Source organism: Pyxicephalus adspersus, chromosome 8 (genome assembly GCF_032062135.1).
Source record: "Pyxicephalus adspersus chromosome 8, UCB_Pads_2.0, whole genome shotgun sequence".
Taxonomy (NCBI): Eukaryota; Metazoa; Chordata; class Amphibia; order Anura; family Pyxicephalidae; genus Pyxicephalus; species Pyxicephalus adspersus.
The window spans coordinates 67,294,629-67,309,510 of record NC_092865.1 but is presented as its reverse complement, the minus strand read 5'-3'; the positions used below and the strand labels follow the sequence as shown (position 1 = coordinate 67,309,510).

The 14,882-nt window shown below is 39.6% G+C and overlaps 1 protein-coding gene across 1 annotated transcript; it reads right to left on the bottom strand.

Moving 5' to 3' along the window:
* Nucleotides 1-11,840: 11,840 nt before the first annotated feature.
* CNBP (CCHC-type zinc finger nucleic acid binding protein) lies at nt 11,841-13,235 on the bottom strand (the record flags this gene model as incomplete). The annotated part of the gene is made up of 2 exons (XM_072421228.1): nt 11,841-12,781; nt 12,868-13,235. Coding segments are annotated over 2 exons (486 nt in total), but the record flags the coding sequence as incomplete, so codon positions are not given.
* Nucleotides 13,236-14,882: the final 1,647 nt, after the last annotated feature.

Genomic DNA, 14,882 nt, shown 5'->3' with positions numbered 1-14,882 from the left:
TTCAAATATAATCCACCAATAATGTACACACACTAGATACGATCATTTAAACGATGCAGGAAGTGATGTGTACCGCAGAACAATCCGCGATCACTGAACGATCGTACACACAATAGATTCGTTTTCAGCAACATTCCTCGTTCGTTAGCATTGTTGGCCAGTGGTTGTGCACTTTTTTTGTTAACAATTATCGAACGATCGGTCGTTAGTAGTTCCTTTTCAACGATAATTATTGCACCTGTCAATGAGTCAATGAGCCAAGAAAGGAGGCTAATAGTATACACTGATGGGTTGAGGGTGTGAACAGCACAGGGCAATGCATAAAAGTTACCTGCATATGCTATATCCTGCATACAAGACAATCATCAATTAACAACTAATAGGATTGTTAGGATTTATTGCTATCTGCTACCCAAGGTGGGGTAGCAGATAGCAAGAAAAACTTTAAACATTTCTCCTTTCTTTACTATTATAAAAGAACTTGTTAAAGTTTAAATACCTTGTATTGAGATATTTTTACATAACATTTAATGATAATACGGGGACTTACCTGGATTCTCCTGCACAGCGGCTGGGGGAAAATACCTGTTACAGCTTCTTAGCCATCTGCTCTCCTGTAGCTTTACAATTGTGATCTGAGGGACCCTCTCACATAACACGATCACCTTACACTTTCTACCTCTGGAAACAGAAGTCACATGAAGCTATCAAGAAACCATTAACTGTTTCAGGTCTAGTAATAAGGTTAAAACAACAGATATAGTTATGTATTAGAATTAAGTTTCATGGTAATATTTTAAGTAGGTAAATTGAAGATATTGCATAAATATATTTTCATTTTAAGCAATTCTCTGGTTAGGTTTAGGCTCCTTTTCCTATTTTGATTTCTAAGGCTTTTTTTTTTTTTTTTGTTGACATGAGCCTGTTTTGTACAGAACAGAAGAGCTGGAGCTGAAATTTGTACTTACAATGAGCAGAGGATGATTCATCCCATTTCCCTATTACTATGCTCGTCTGCAGAAAAGAATTCTGTTCACTGCCATAGAAAATCTATAATCTGCTGGAAAACTCATGTTATGTACCCTGTAGTTGATGTCTTTTTGCAAAAAAATGATTGTGCATAGAAAGATATACCAAACATATCAGAAAATGCATCTATCAGACAATACATCAATACACAGATAATATCAAAAAATACATCTAAATCCCAGATTTAGATGAAATTCCTGCCCCATATGCCATGTCATCCTTGCTCAGCTAATAAAGATGGCCGGAGATCGTCTCCAGGAATAGAAAAAGGAAGAAGATGGCGGCTCCCTGCAACAGAACAGAGATGGGTGAGTATCACGCATTTAGTTTTGCTTAAAACATAAAAACACATAATGTTATTTTTGTTTTTGACCTTGTTGACACTTTACGTTTCAGTGCTGATGGTCAAGGGTTAATCAAACATAGTAGGTTAAATGTTAGGGTTTGTAAGGATTATGGTTAGTTTTAAGTAGTAGGTTTTGGTTGGTTTTAAGTAAAGGTTTTCCCTATGAAAAGATTTTTTAAAGAAACAAGAACAAGGTTTTTGAGGCTCAGATTTTTATTGCAAATCATTAATTATGTATTTACACATTAAGGATTCATACATAATTACAGTGTACAATCAAAAGTTGTGTTCAATCCCTACTCCTGTTAACATTCACAGGAATGGGATGACTGTGCTATACATAGATAGACTACCGCCATTTAACATTTAAAATGTTGGACCGACTAGGTTGTGTATAACCCAACGCGTTTTGCTGATTAGGCTTCTTCAGGGGTACGATTGTGGCGGTTGTTTTCTGTATGCAAAGGTAATATGTAAGCGGGGGAATATATGCAGGTATAACCACAACAAAAAAATTAAAGGTAGTATCTCTGAACATCCAATAAAGTATATATATAAATATAGTAACCAAGAGGAAAGAAATTTTTTGTTTTCATTAGATATTAATGTTTTCTAACCATGTATGTGGGTACATTATAGGTGATGCAAATCCTATAATACAAATTGTTCTATGTGTAGTTGGCATCAACAATAATTCGCAAAATGCATGTTTCAAATACAAATATGAGCTCATAGTACATACAGTAATACGAAAAAAAAACTTGAGTATTAACACTTACTGTGATGCTGGTAAGTGAGCATTCCAAATGGAATATGGAAGGTCGGTATGTAGATAATCAGGCAGAATGTACCCTTGTGAATTATAATTAATTGTTAATATAAGTAAGGTTGTGGTAATATTAAAATAAAGGGTAATTAAAAGGTATGACTTACCTAGGGTTAAATAGGTTAGGTGAGGAAAACAGAGGCGATTATAGGTAAATCATTCTGGTAGAGACCTAAAGGTAATTGGAAGGAAGGAATAAATATACATTGAATTAAAAAAAACTTGGTAATGGATAAGGGCTTGTTCTAATAAAATTGTATAGAAAATCTTACCGAGCAGGGTGATCTGGTAAGGGTTTATTAAAGTGGTCTGCAAGACCTGCTCAGAACGTGAATTCAGAGTTGTCTCAAGGATCTACAAGGGGGTGCTGAGAAGTTCCTGGCTTTGCCGAGAAAGAAGAGAGCCAGAGTTATGAAATAACACATTTATTCAGCATATTCCTCCCTGAGACTGATGCACTTGGTACAGCGTAGTTGCAGCTTTTCTAGACAGTTCAAATAAAAGTCCTTTGGTTGGGCCACAAACCAGCTCTCAGCAGCATCTTTGACGTCAGAAATGTCCTCAAAACGTTGCCCCTTCAGGTGTGTCTTCAAATTCGGGAACAGATAATAGTCCGAAGGGGCCAGGTCAGGTGAGTAGGGGGGATGGTGGACCAATTGGAAACCCAGGGTGTTCAATTCGGCAGCCACAACGTTGGACGTGTGCGCAGGTGCATTGTCCTGCAAAAAGTCTCTTTAGTCAACTTTCCACGACGTTTCGTCCTTATTGCCTCCTTTAGCTGATCCAGGAGGTTAGCATAATACTGTCCGGTTATACTAGAGCCCTGAGGTGGGTAGTCCACCAACAGAATACCATTTTTGTCCCAGAAAATGGACGCCATTACTTTTTTGGCTGATTTCTGGGCTGGGAACTTCTTCGGCCACAGGGACCCGCTGTGGTGCCATTCCTTTGACTGTTCCTTGGTTTCAGGATCATAGATGTGGAGCCAGGTTTCATCCTCAGTCACTAATCTAGCCAAAAAGTTTTGTGCAGCTTCAAAATGGGCCAAAACGGCTTTGGATGCTTCAACTCGTTCCTTCTTCTGATCACTATTCAAACATTTCGGCGCCGAAAGCTTGCGTATGTCTAGGATAGTGGTGATAACAAACTCAACACGCTACCGTGAGATGTCAAGTATCTGGGCTAACTTTTTTGGGGGTATTCGCCGGTCCTCAATAATCAGCTCATGGACAGCATTGCAGGTTGCCAGGTCAGTTGAGGTTGGGGGCCGCCCACCGCGGAACTCATCTTCAAAGGTGAAATGGCCAGTTTTGAAACGAGATATCCAGGTTCTGACAGTGCTGTAGGAAGGACACTTCTCCCCCAGTGTTTGTGAGAAACAGAAACTTCATGTTGGCCCGTAACTCCAACGAAGTGAAACTTGCTTGTGCCTCTGCCATCACAGCTTCTCACTAAAAGAAAAAACAGTTTTAAGAATGGCAAAGACCTGTTATTTGCACAGAGACATACCAAGATATTAGGCTGTCATATGCCCCCACACTCATTTTTCTATTTCATCTAAAAGGGGGCAAAGCCAGGAACTTCTCAGCACCCCCTCTTGGAGTAGAGTAAGTGGGGTAGGATAAATATATGCAAATTGCGCATAGTGGAAACTTATTAGTATTCAAGGTAATAAAATTAATTGGAAATGTAAAGGTTTTTACCTTAATAGGTCTGGAATCTGAAACAAGTGGTTGCTGGTAGCAAAAGATTGTAAGCCTAGGGTTGTTTAGAAACGTATCCACCAGGTCCAGCTGGGAGGATGGGATAAACATGAACTTGGCGAATCCAGAAATGCTGGGAGGGAGACACAATAAGGTGCATAAGGGTGTTGGCACTTATTACTGCGATAAGATTTTTTGTTAATAGGGGTAGTTACATTAGAAAGAAGTATTGATCTTACCTTAAGTGTTCTGTAGATACATGTGAAAATCTGAGCCTCAAAAACCTTGTTCTTGCTTCTCTAAAAAATCTTTTCATATGTACCTTACGTGAGGTGGCTCAAAACCAAACCAAAAAGAAGTCAGGTGTAGGCAAAATATTGTGTTATTTTTGATGTATTGACAGAACCTTAATAAAGTGTCAACTATCAAACAAATGGACGTGTCTATTCTATTTTGTGGTTTACAATGCTCGTCCTGTAGTTCTTTTCTTTACAGAACTTTTTTGCAATAAGCCTCTGAATGTTATCCCTGTGTTTGCATGACTTTACACTGGAGTTTTGATTTCCCCTGATAGATAAACGGGTCTGGATCAGTCTGGTCTTGTTCAAACTTTTTTTTTTTTTGAGGGAATCCCTAAAATACCCTTCAGGTCTCCAGGGAACACCTGTTATAATTACTATTACAGTTTTATTAGCATGGTGGTCAATGGAAGGAATGCCTCTCACATTGCTGACCATTGGGGAGAAACCCTTACAGACCAAAAAATCATTGGTGTCATTGGTAACTACCCAAGGAGGCACAAATTGCCTATTGCCCAAGGAACCTCGGCCAGAAACCTGCTTGAGAAACACTGCACTAGAATATACATACGGTGTCACAGAGTTTTTCTAGAAATAGTGTGAGCGAAGGAGAATTTGCTGTGATCCAATTATGCAAAATAGTCTTCTTTGCTGCCGGAGAAAATATCATCAAAAATTTACTACAGCCTTTTGTGACCCTTGTTCCTTGAAGTGTCATTTCCCCAAAAATTGCCCATTCCAGTGTTAGCGGTAGGTAACTAACCAGGTTCGGAAGAGCGAATAGCACTACCGTTCTCCAGAATATCATACTTTCCGGCATCCCCAAAACATGTGGTATAAGTAATTGTAATTATTTTAAATGTTTTTATACATCATACCGAACACAGAGCCATATGTTTGGTGCTCTCTTTAAAAGTGAAAACAATAAGGAAAGCGGGAAATATGGGTAAACCCTATATAGTAGCTTCTTTGTTTTTTCATAACCAAAAGGAAACGAATACACAGCCTGTAATCAAGTGTGTGGATAACGTCTTCACACTTTCTTATGGTGGAAACTCATTTTTAGTGGCTACACAGATTTCTGAAAGTCAAACTGGATAAAACACAACTCATCATCTTACCCCCCTCAAATTACAAATCTCCCCGACATATATCTAACTGTTAACAACACTGGTATTCGGCTCTCCTCTCAGGCACGTAGTCTTGGTGTCACCTTTGACTCGGCCCTCTCATTTACCCCCCATATTCAGCACATTTCCAGGTCCTGTCACTTTCACCTGTGCAACATCTCCAAAATCCGCCCCTACCTGTCCCCAGAGACCACCAAACTCCTTGTACAGGTTCTTATCATCTCTCGTCTGGACTACTGTAACCTCCTCCTCTCTGGTATTCCACTAACCCGACTCTCTCCTCTACAATCTATCATGAATGCTGCAGCCAGACTCATCCATCCTTCCCTCCGCTCCTCTTCCACTACATCTCTTTGTAGTTCTCTCCATTGGCTTCCATTTCACCTTAGAATCAAATTTAAGCTCCTGTGCTTTGCCTTCAAATCCCTCCACAGTTATTGTCCCACTTACCTTTCTGACCAGATAGAAAAATACTCCCCCTGCCGCTCTCTTCGCTCCTCCAATGACCTACTAATGACTTCCTCACTCATAACCTCATCACACACACGGCTCCAAGACTTCTCTAGAGCTGCCCCAACTCTCTGGAAAGGTCTTCCTCGTCCTATTCGGCTTCTTCCTTACTTTCTGCTCATTTAAAAGAGCACTCAAAACCCATCCTTTCAATCTTGCCTACCTGTCTTCTTCTGTTTTCTAAACCCTCCCTACTTCCCACCACTCTATATCCCCCCTGTGTGATACCTCCCCCTCCTCTTAGATTGTAAGCTCTTCGGGGCAGGGTCCTCTCCTCCTCCTGTGTCACTGTCTGTATCTGTCTGTCATTTGTAACCCCTATTTATTGTACAGCGCCGCGTAATATGTTGGAGCTATATAAATCCTGTTTATTATTATTAATAATAATAATAATAATAATACACAGAAAAATGCATGTACTTCCTAAATACCTTATTTGATTAAAGAGCAGATAAACATTTGCTAAATTATCCATGGCCAGGTCTTTCAGAATGAGAGATAATCACACTAATACTACTAAATTAATCTGCAATCAAATATAGAGCCAATTTCAAAGCACTCCAAAATTCTCTAAATTAGAAAGTCTTAGTACAAATGTCAGTGCTGTGCATGCTGTGGGCAGTAGGTTTCCATGGACACATGAGAAGATCCTAAATATAGAAGGAAAAGTAAATTTGCCCACTTTTGGAATTTCGCTCGTGGTTTTGTAGAAGGAGAAAAAAACAAAATACTCTGCTGCTGTTGATTTTTAGGAGGCCTCAAAAAGGAATAAGAAAAACAACAGACATAGGAGCTGCTTTAAATTGTATTGCAAAATGCAAACTCTGCCATTCCGGTCCTCCTGACATGCAGACATTGCCGTTGTAAGTCTGTGATCAGGTAATAAAACTAAAATTCATAGTAATAGCATTAAGACATTTTTAAATACAACCGTGAAGAAGTTCCCATCTCTGTATCCCGGCAGGTTCTTTTGAAGGCCTCTTCATATTAGGCATTAAACAAAGGCAGACTGCAGACCAGGGGTGCCCAACACATGGATGGCAATGTACCGGTAGATCGCAATAACAACGCGAGTAGATCGCGGAGCCCGGCCTTTCAAAATAAACTCTACTGCGCACATGATTTATAAAGTCCAAGTTCTTATTGTTGGTAGATCATTTTGATTTAGTAATTTTAAAAGTAGCTCACAAGCCAAAAAATTGTGGGCAATACTGTAGATTAAGTAGCAGCGCATGAAAACACCCAGTTATTTTGAATTGGCTGGTAATGCAGCACAATGCATGGCATGATTGGCACCTCAATGCACTGGGCTTACCTGATAAATTGTGCAACACAATATTGTGAAGGGGGGTTTCGGAGAACCTATGAGGTTGTTACCTATATTACGCAGCTCTGTGTATTAAATAGGGGTTACAAATAACAGACAGATACAGACAGTGACACAGGAGGAGGAGGGGACCCTGCCCCGAAGAGCTTACAATCTAGGAGGTGAGGAAGTATCACACAATAGAAGGGGACTTTTACAAATCTTCTGATTGTGGCTTTACCACCTAGCAATATTCCTGGGAAATTCAAACTTCAATGGCAACAAGCTTGTTCTCGGCAAGTGGTTTTATGGATTTATAAAACAAGTTTTAGGATGGCAAACTTTTAACAACAGATCTGGGATTTTGAAGGATTTCAATATGGTCCGATGCCTTTTAAGATCCTTACGGATCCTCTAAGTTTTAGAAACTGAATTTAAAGTGTACCTAAACTGCAAATTTTTACTTTACATAAAAGGGTAGACAACTCTTTTATTTAAAGTAAAAATTTTGTTTGCGTTTTTTTAAGTGCAACACCTTTTTTTTTTTAAAAAAAAGGGGGCATTACCACCCTCTTAATTCTCAAACACCTAGGCGATCAAGAATAAATGGGAGCTCAGGGATGCTCAGGCATGTGTAGAAGGAACAGGAGCTGCATGACGTATGTATCCCGGGAGGCTCTTGGTTGCTCCTTCTGCACATGCCCGAGCATCTCAAGCATGCGTAGAAGGAACCCTTATATCAATAGGGAAAAAAATGCCAATATCACGCATACGCAGTGAGATTGACAAGTCTTTTTCCATCGTGCATGCACAATGCAAGATCGGGAAGAAGAACACGGAAGAAAAGAGGAGAAGATGGCGGCAACAAAATCAAAATCTATTAGTGTACTGATTATTTTTCACTGCCAATCATAATGCTAGGTTAGTGTCTGGGTCCTGCCATTACTGTGCCCATGTACCCATCCTTTGTCAGGTAAAACCTTTACTGTAGTTGTAGATCAACTCAGACATCTATCTTCACAAGGTCCCGATGAAGCAGAATTGTTTAGAAACTAGATGTGACTTTTGCTGGTTTGGAAGATAGACACAGACCTTGTTAACACAAAATTTATCCACTGAGTTGATTCCATTCAGCTGTAATCCTCATTTGTTGCTAAATGCTGAACATGGCATAATTAGCCAGGGTGCTGGAACCAAATAAGCCCAATACTGGCACCAGCATCTGTTGTTTTGTTCAACTGTCATTTCCCAGCATGTTTGGATGTTAAGATAAAGCAAACACAATTACACATCTCTACTCATAAGCCAGTATAAAATATATATTGTAAATATCATTGAACGTTTGAGAAAGGAATACTGGGGAAAAAGTAGGCAATGTGAAGTGCAGAAAATGTTTATTATGATCAGGAAAACCTCACTGAATTTAATATTAACTTGTATTTATATAGCACGGATATATTGTGCAGCGCTTTACAAAGTCAATGGTTATGCCAATAACTGTCCCTCAAAGGGACTCACAATATCCCTGATATCAGTGATAGGTCATTATTAAAGTCTAAGGCCAGTTTTTGGGTGGAGGTCGGTTTTGCTAATTGTACATTTTTTGGATGTGGGAGGAAACCAAAGTGCATTGAGAAATTTTCGGACCACCGGTTGGCGACTAGAGGGTCCCTGCACAAACCTAATTGTCTGGAGGTTTCAAATTTAGAGCCCCTCTACACACAGACACCTACAGGTGTAAGTACCACTACATGGTGTTCAGGAGTTGTAGGCCTGCAAATTGTCTACACCAAGAAAAAGACCACCACACAAGGCGGAGGTGTGTGGGACAGCATTTGATTGACCCTTTAGCCCAACTAGGCATCTTTCTCTCTCCTCCAGAAACATGAGCGACTTGTTACATCAAAATGTTGTTTTTCAATGTCTGGAATGAATATGGGCAATTGGGACTGATTTAAAGACTATTAGACCCAGGACTCTCATGCAAAAGCGGAAAAACACTCTGGCCTGGGCTGTATCGAAGATTTGACTCGGATACTGCAGTGGATAGTCTTTTCATCACCGATTTTCGGTTCTAGCAATTCAACCATCACAATTTTTAACTTTTGATTATTTTTGTTTTAGTATTTGCTCTCTTCTATCCATTGGGTGTTGAATTTGCTTGAGTTGGCATCCATTCTTATACTATATTTAGTAATGACAAAAAATTCAGAAGGCAGAGGCGATATATTAGACGCCATGCAGGATTTTTGGACTCAAATTTAATACCATTCTGAGCCTTCAGGTCCAAGATGGTTTGGATCTAAGAATAGTGTGGAATAAAATCCTTGAAAACATTCTTCAGTAGTCCCTGGTTTATTGCAGGGGTCACGTTCCAAAATGACCTGAAATAAACAAAAATCCCTGATACACAGATGCCACCCCTAAAAGCTTTTTAAGCCATAAATTACCCCCCAAACTGTCTAAACACATGCAAGCTTATAGCGAGATGAATATTGGGTAAATTTGTGAAATATCACATTTATAGTGAACACTATATGTACTGTACAGTAGCATAGCCTACAATAATTTAGTAGTTATATGAACCTCGATATAGAGGGGGATTACTCTACCACAAGGACTAGAGCAAGAACTTGTTGAGAAGGCCAAGGAGGACTAGAGATCTGTTAACCAGTGGAGGTAAAGTACCCAGAAGTGTGCATAAAGCAATACTCCAGTTTTGGCTTACGTGCTTATTAAAAATAACCTGTTATTCTTACCAAAAACCTTGTGAACACATAACATTTTTGTGCTACATTTTTCTATTATATTGTACCCAGGTATCTCCAAGTACTAAAAAAAAGCCTTGCATTATTTTGTTTGAATACTAAAGATTAAGTGATCGCTGTCATCCTAAAACAGCAAGAAACATGGAATTTTGAGGGTCCAAGCAAATGTAAATGACTCCAGGTCACAATGCAAACCGTCTGAACCAGCTCTCTACAGGGAACATGTTATTAGATTGGGGACTGGAAAGCAGTCATGTAGCAATCCTAATTGAAGAAAATTGCAGCTACTAAAAATAGGAACATTCTGTATTGCACAACAGAATGGTGGTAGAAGGGGGTCATCGAGGTAACCTGCATCCTGCAGAGATATAATCCAAAAGGTTAAAGACCTACATCCCTCAATGTAGTTTTCTTTTAATTTCTTTTTAGTAGAAGTGAATGCCTGGGGGGGATCAGCTTCCAAATGCTCTTAAAGTGTATATTTTCTCTTCATATCCTACCTCATGTAACCTTTCTCACCATGAGAACAGGCAAAGTGTGTTCACTAATGGAAAAAATATTGCAGTAATAGCCAACAGATATTCTAAATCTATACCTACTTAGTGTTATTAATGACCAAAAATAGCAACTAAAGCATGAAAAAGTTTGAGGTCATGTCCAGAGTACTCATTTCAGATAGGTATCACTATGATAATTTAGAACCTGCAGCACCAAAGGTGGCTGCTATTTGTTGATCTTCGGAACATGCCAGATCTTTGGCAAACTTAAGACAAAATCCTGTTTCCCCCTCCATCCTAAACTTTCAACATTATGAAAAAGCACGGCTGGCAGCTCCCTGGCACACTGCAATCTGTTTCTTTGGCCCTGGAGGTGACCAACTGCAGTGTGGGTAACGAAAAAAAAAAAAGCAGTTAATACAACAAAAACATTGTTTTTAGCAACTGTGCTGCAATCTGCCATGAAAGTTTGCAAAAGTATGGTTTACTTGTATAGGAGTGGTAGAGATCACAGCAAAATGATGTGACTCACTGCAGGTCTGAAATAGGCCTTACCCAGATTATCAATCGTTATGAAGATAGATGGCAAACAGGGTCAATATTGCCAGATCCACAAGACTTGTCATGCTTTACTGTACATGAAAGCCAGCCATGATAGACTTTTTAATACTAAATTTAAAGAGCAATTATTTTTCGCTGATTCATTCTATCATTATAAATTTCATCTGAAAAGTGAATGCTTTGCATAGAACAGTTTTTACTTTATGTAAACCTAAACTTAAAGAAGCTTCCAAAAGGCTTTAAATCTGGCATAAAGATGTCTGTGTGTTTCTTTAAATATCCTGAAGAGCAACCTGGGAACCCCAAAACAATACGTTTCAAATAGCCAAACATCTGCTCAAAAGCTGCCACCCTCATCTCACCATTGGTCCATATACTAAATTGAGGGATCAATTATGCTGCACAGAAAGCTAACTAAAGCTCTTCAGTGATTTGCACAACTACCCAAGATGCCACAGACCAATTGGTCCCAAACTACACTGAACTAGCCATGGGGGTTACTTTTGCTTTCAATGACACTAGTAATGGAGAACAATTATTAAATCGATACCAATAATTGGGAACTTGCTCCCATTACTGGCCAGAGACATCAATGTTTACTCTGACAGCTCACTAACTCTCCAGAAGTTTTAATAACTTCCATTGACCACTACACCTGTTTCGTTATACCCAAGCTTTCACAGGTCTTTAGGACAGTGAACTGCCCCTTGTTTAGTAGATAGGAAGACTCCTGATACAGCAAGTACCAGCTTTTCACCCCAGTAGTAGTTTATTACATTTTAAAGGTTATATTAAGAGGCAGCAGTGATAAAACACAAAAAGTAGCTTGTTGCAGTGAACAAGAAATGAAAGAATGGAAACAGACTTTAGGCAAACTCCCCTTCCTCCTCCAGCTTTATTGATAGTTTAAAATTACATTTCTATTTTCCAGGACTTCAGTTTCTTTAACCATCTGACTTTAAAAACTGATTACACGCAAATGAAACTCAAACAGTTGTCTAAAGTGATATAGTATACAAAAATAACATCTTGATTTCTGTGAAAACATTTCTCTGCAGCTCCTGAATAGCTTACTTTGCTTTATTCATTTATGCATGTTCTGGGTTTTTATTTTCATTACTTCCATGAAAAGGAACAAAAAAATTCCAGATCTTTCTGTCACCTGTATCTCCGACATAATTGCAATGGCCATTCTCACCGAATTGTAGACTTGGCCACTTGACAGACATTGACGCAATACTCTGCCCTAGCCCGATACAGATGTAGTTGATGTTACGAATAGCTGAGGTCAGACAACAAGACCACCACAAAATTAAATATTTGCAGAAGTTTTCATAAACTCTCCCAGTAGCGGATCTCCTTGCGCAGGTGCTACCATAAACCTGAGAAGGGTCTACTAGTCTGACTCAACTCTTCCCGATCATTTAATCCCAACTCACCAGTGGCACGGAAAGGGGGTTCTTTAACAAAGCATTATACATAACACCTCTACCAAACTAAACATAAACATTTTTTTTGTAGTTAAATGCAGGAAGTCGTTTTTTTTTTCCACCCTTTCCTCCTTTTGCACGTCAAGTAAAGCTCACTGGCCTGGGACTAGCTCTATCTGCCAACCTTTGGCCAGTGAAGAGGATTCAGAGAAAATAATACAACCATCAATCAGAAAAAGGAGGGGCGACAAAGGAAATTTAAGCTGTAGCTTCAATTGTGCATTCCCGTGCAAGGTGCCCTGACTCCCCGCAGCGGTAACAGTTGACTTCACTGGTCTTGCTGCAGTTAATGGCTACATGGCCAGTCTCTCCACACCTAAAAAAGAAATATTATACCATTATCACCTTCGAAAAAGTAAACAAATCAAGTTTAAACATTAAATTCTAAGTGTTTTTTATTACCTGTAGCATTTCACTTTGGTGCAGTCTTTCTGGATATGACCAAACTCTCCACAGGAATAACATTTCTGCTCATCAGCATGGTCACAGTCACGGGCAAGGTGACCTGGCTTGCCACAGTTGTAGCAGCACTGCTCCCTCTCCTTTCTCGGCTCCTTGCAGTCCTTGGCAATATGGCCACCTCTGCCGCAGTTATAGCAAGCTGAAAAAACAATGTTACAAATGTTAACAAAACCAGTCAACCACGGCAGAAAAAAAAATAAATATATGTTTAGGAAAACCTTAAACACAGCATTCACCAATGCAGACTTTTTTAAAATGTCCAAATTGCACCACAAAGCAATTGTGGTTGGTGGCCTGAAAAACGTAATATTTGGTCAGGTGTGCACGTGTCCATTTCCTAGGGTACACTAAACATTTAAGTCATTTTGGAGTAATGCGAGTTAAACACAAGTGGGCAGACACTGACTTCTTTTATGTTCACTATGATTACTGAACGCTCTGCTTTACAACCACCAATCCATCCTTATATTTCCTAACTCGAGGTGCATTATAGAAAAATAGACGCTTAAATACAGTGTTAGTTGCCAAAGGACAATGTCTAGATAGGACAAGGTTTTTGTTTCATCTATTTCTGGCCAGGACTGCTGCCTGACAGATCATTACCCAACCACTATTTATAAATTACAATATCATTTATCAGTAAAGGCTACAGTGAGTCCTATACTTGTAGCAAAATTTAACAACAACGCTAAAACACAGGCTTACAATAAGCAGTAAACATTTTCATGCCTAATGTGGCTACCATTAGTAACTTCTCACTCTGAATGCTAGTTACATTGATAGAAGCCTATAAACCTTTAGAAAAACAATGTCCGTGACCCTCATAGTAGATGCAGCCATCAACTTCCAGGTCTGAAGTCTTCGGGCATCTTGCTTGGCAAGCAAGGGTTGATTTTATGATTACACATGTGCACTACTTTGTTTCAGCGCCCATCCCATGCTGCAAAGCTGACGGTGCAATTATTCCCTGCATGTTAGAAAGCAAGAAGCTTGTTTCATTGCACAAAATACAACACTTGTGCAATAAAAGCCTTCCTGCAAGTGTTCATTATAGATTGTATATAAACCATTTTAATTTACCCTTTGTTGAGTAGAGTGAAAGGAACTACTGGAATAGGACAAAGATTGAGTTTTGAGCAACATTAGTTGCAAAAACACAATTAGTCTTGCAACAAGCGTCCTCTTGGGAGCCCTTGCTGCACACAAACATGATATTTTCTGATTGATTCAGTTATATGTTAAAGTAGTCCCCTATTTTTTAAAAGTGACTTACAGAAGGGACATTGATCATACTGGTGTGTTTCTGTGCCCATTTTCAAGGCCACCCCTTAAACTTACAATTTTGGTCCATAAGCAGTGATTCTGAATGACTGAGCTGCACCGACAAGAAATGTTAAGTTGTAAATGGGCCCCAAACAATGCAGTCCTGCCCTGGAAGAGCTGAATAGCCATACCAGCGATCTCCCCGGACCCTTTTAGTTGGGCCCACCACCCCGTACTTTTCAGGGACCACAGGGCTGCTTACTAATGAGTTGGGTCACAATACAAGAGCTGCCACCCACCTACAATTTCTTGCCACCCAAAAAACATTCTCGGTTGAGCACCTTGAAACACAGACGAATTGCAGGAGAGAAAGGGAGTTGGGGTCACTTTTACATTAATGAAGGCCCTGGGCCTGATATCATCTATTGGAGGGGTGCCCAAACTTTTTTGGCTTGCGAGCTACTTTTAAAAGGACCAAGTCAGAATGATCTACCAACAGTATTTGGACTTAACTCCTGTGCACAGTAGAATTTATTTTTAAAGGCAGAGCTCTGCGATCTACCGGTAGATCGCAAAGGCAATGCGAGTAGATTGTGATCCACCTGTTGGGCACCCCTGATCTATCGCATTGCGCAGGTATATTTAGACCCCCTGCAAAACTACTGTGACATAAAATTAGAGGAAACTTCAGA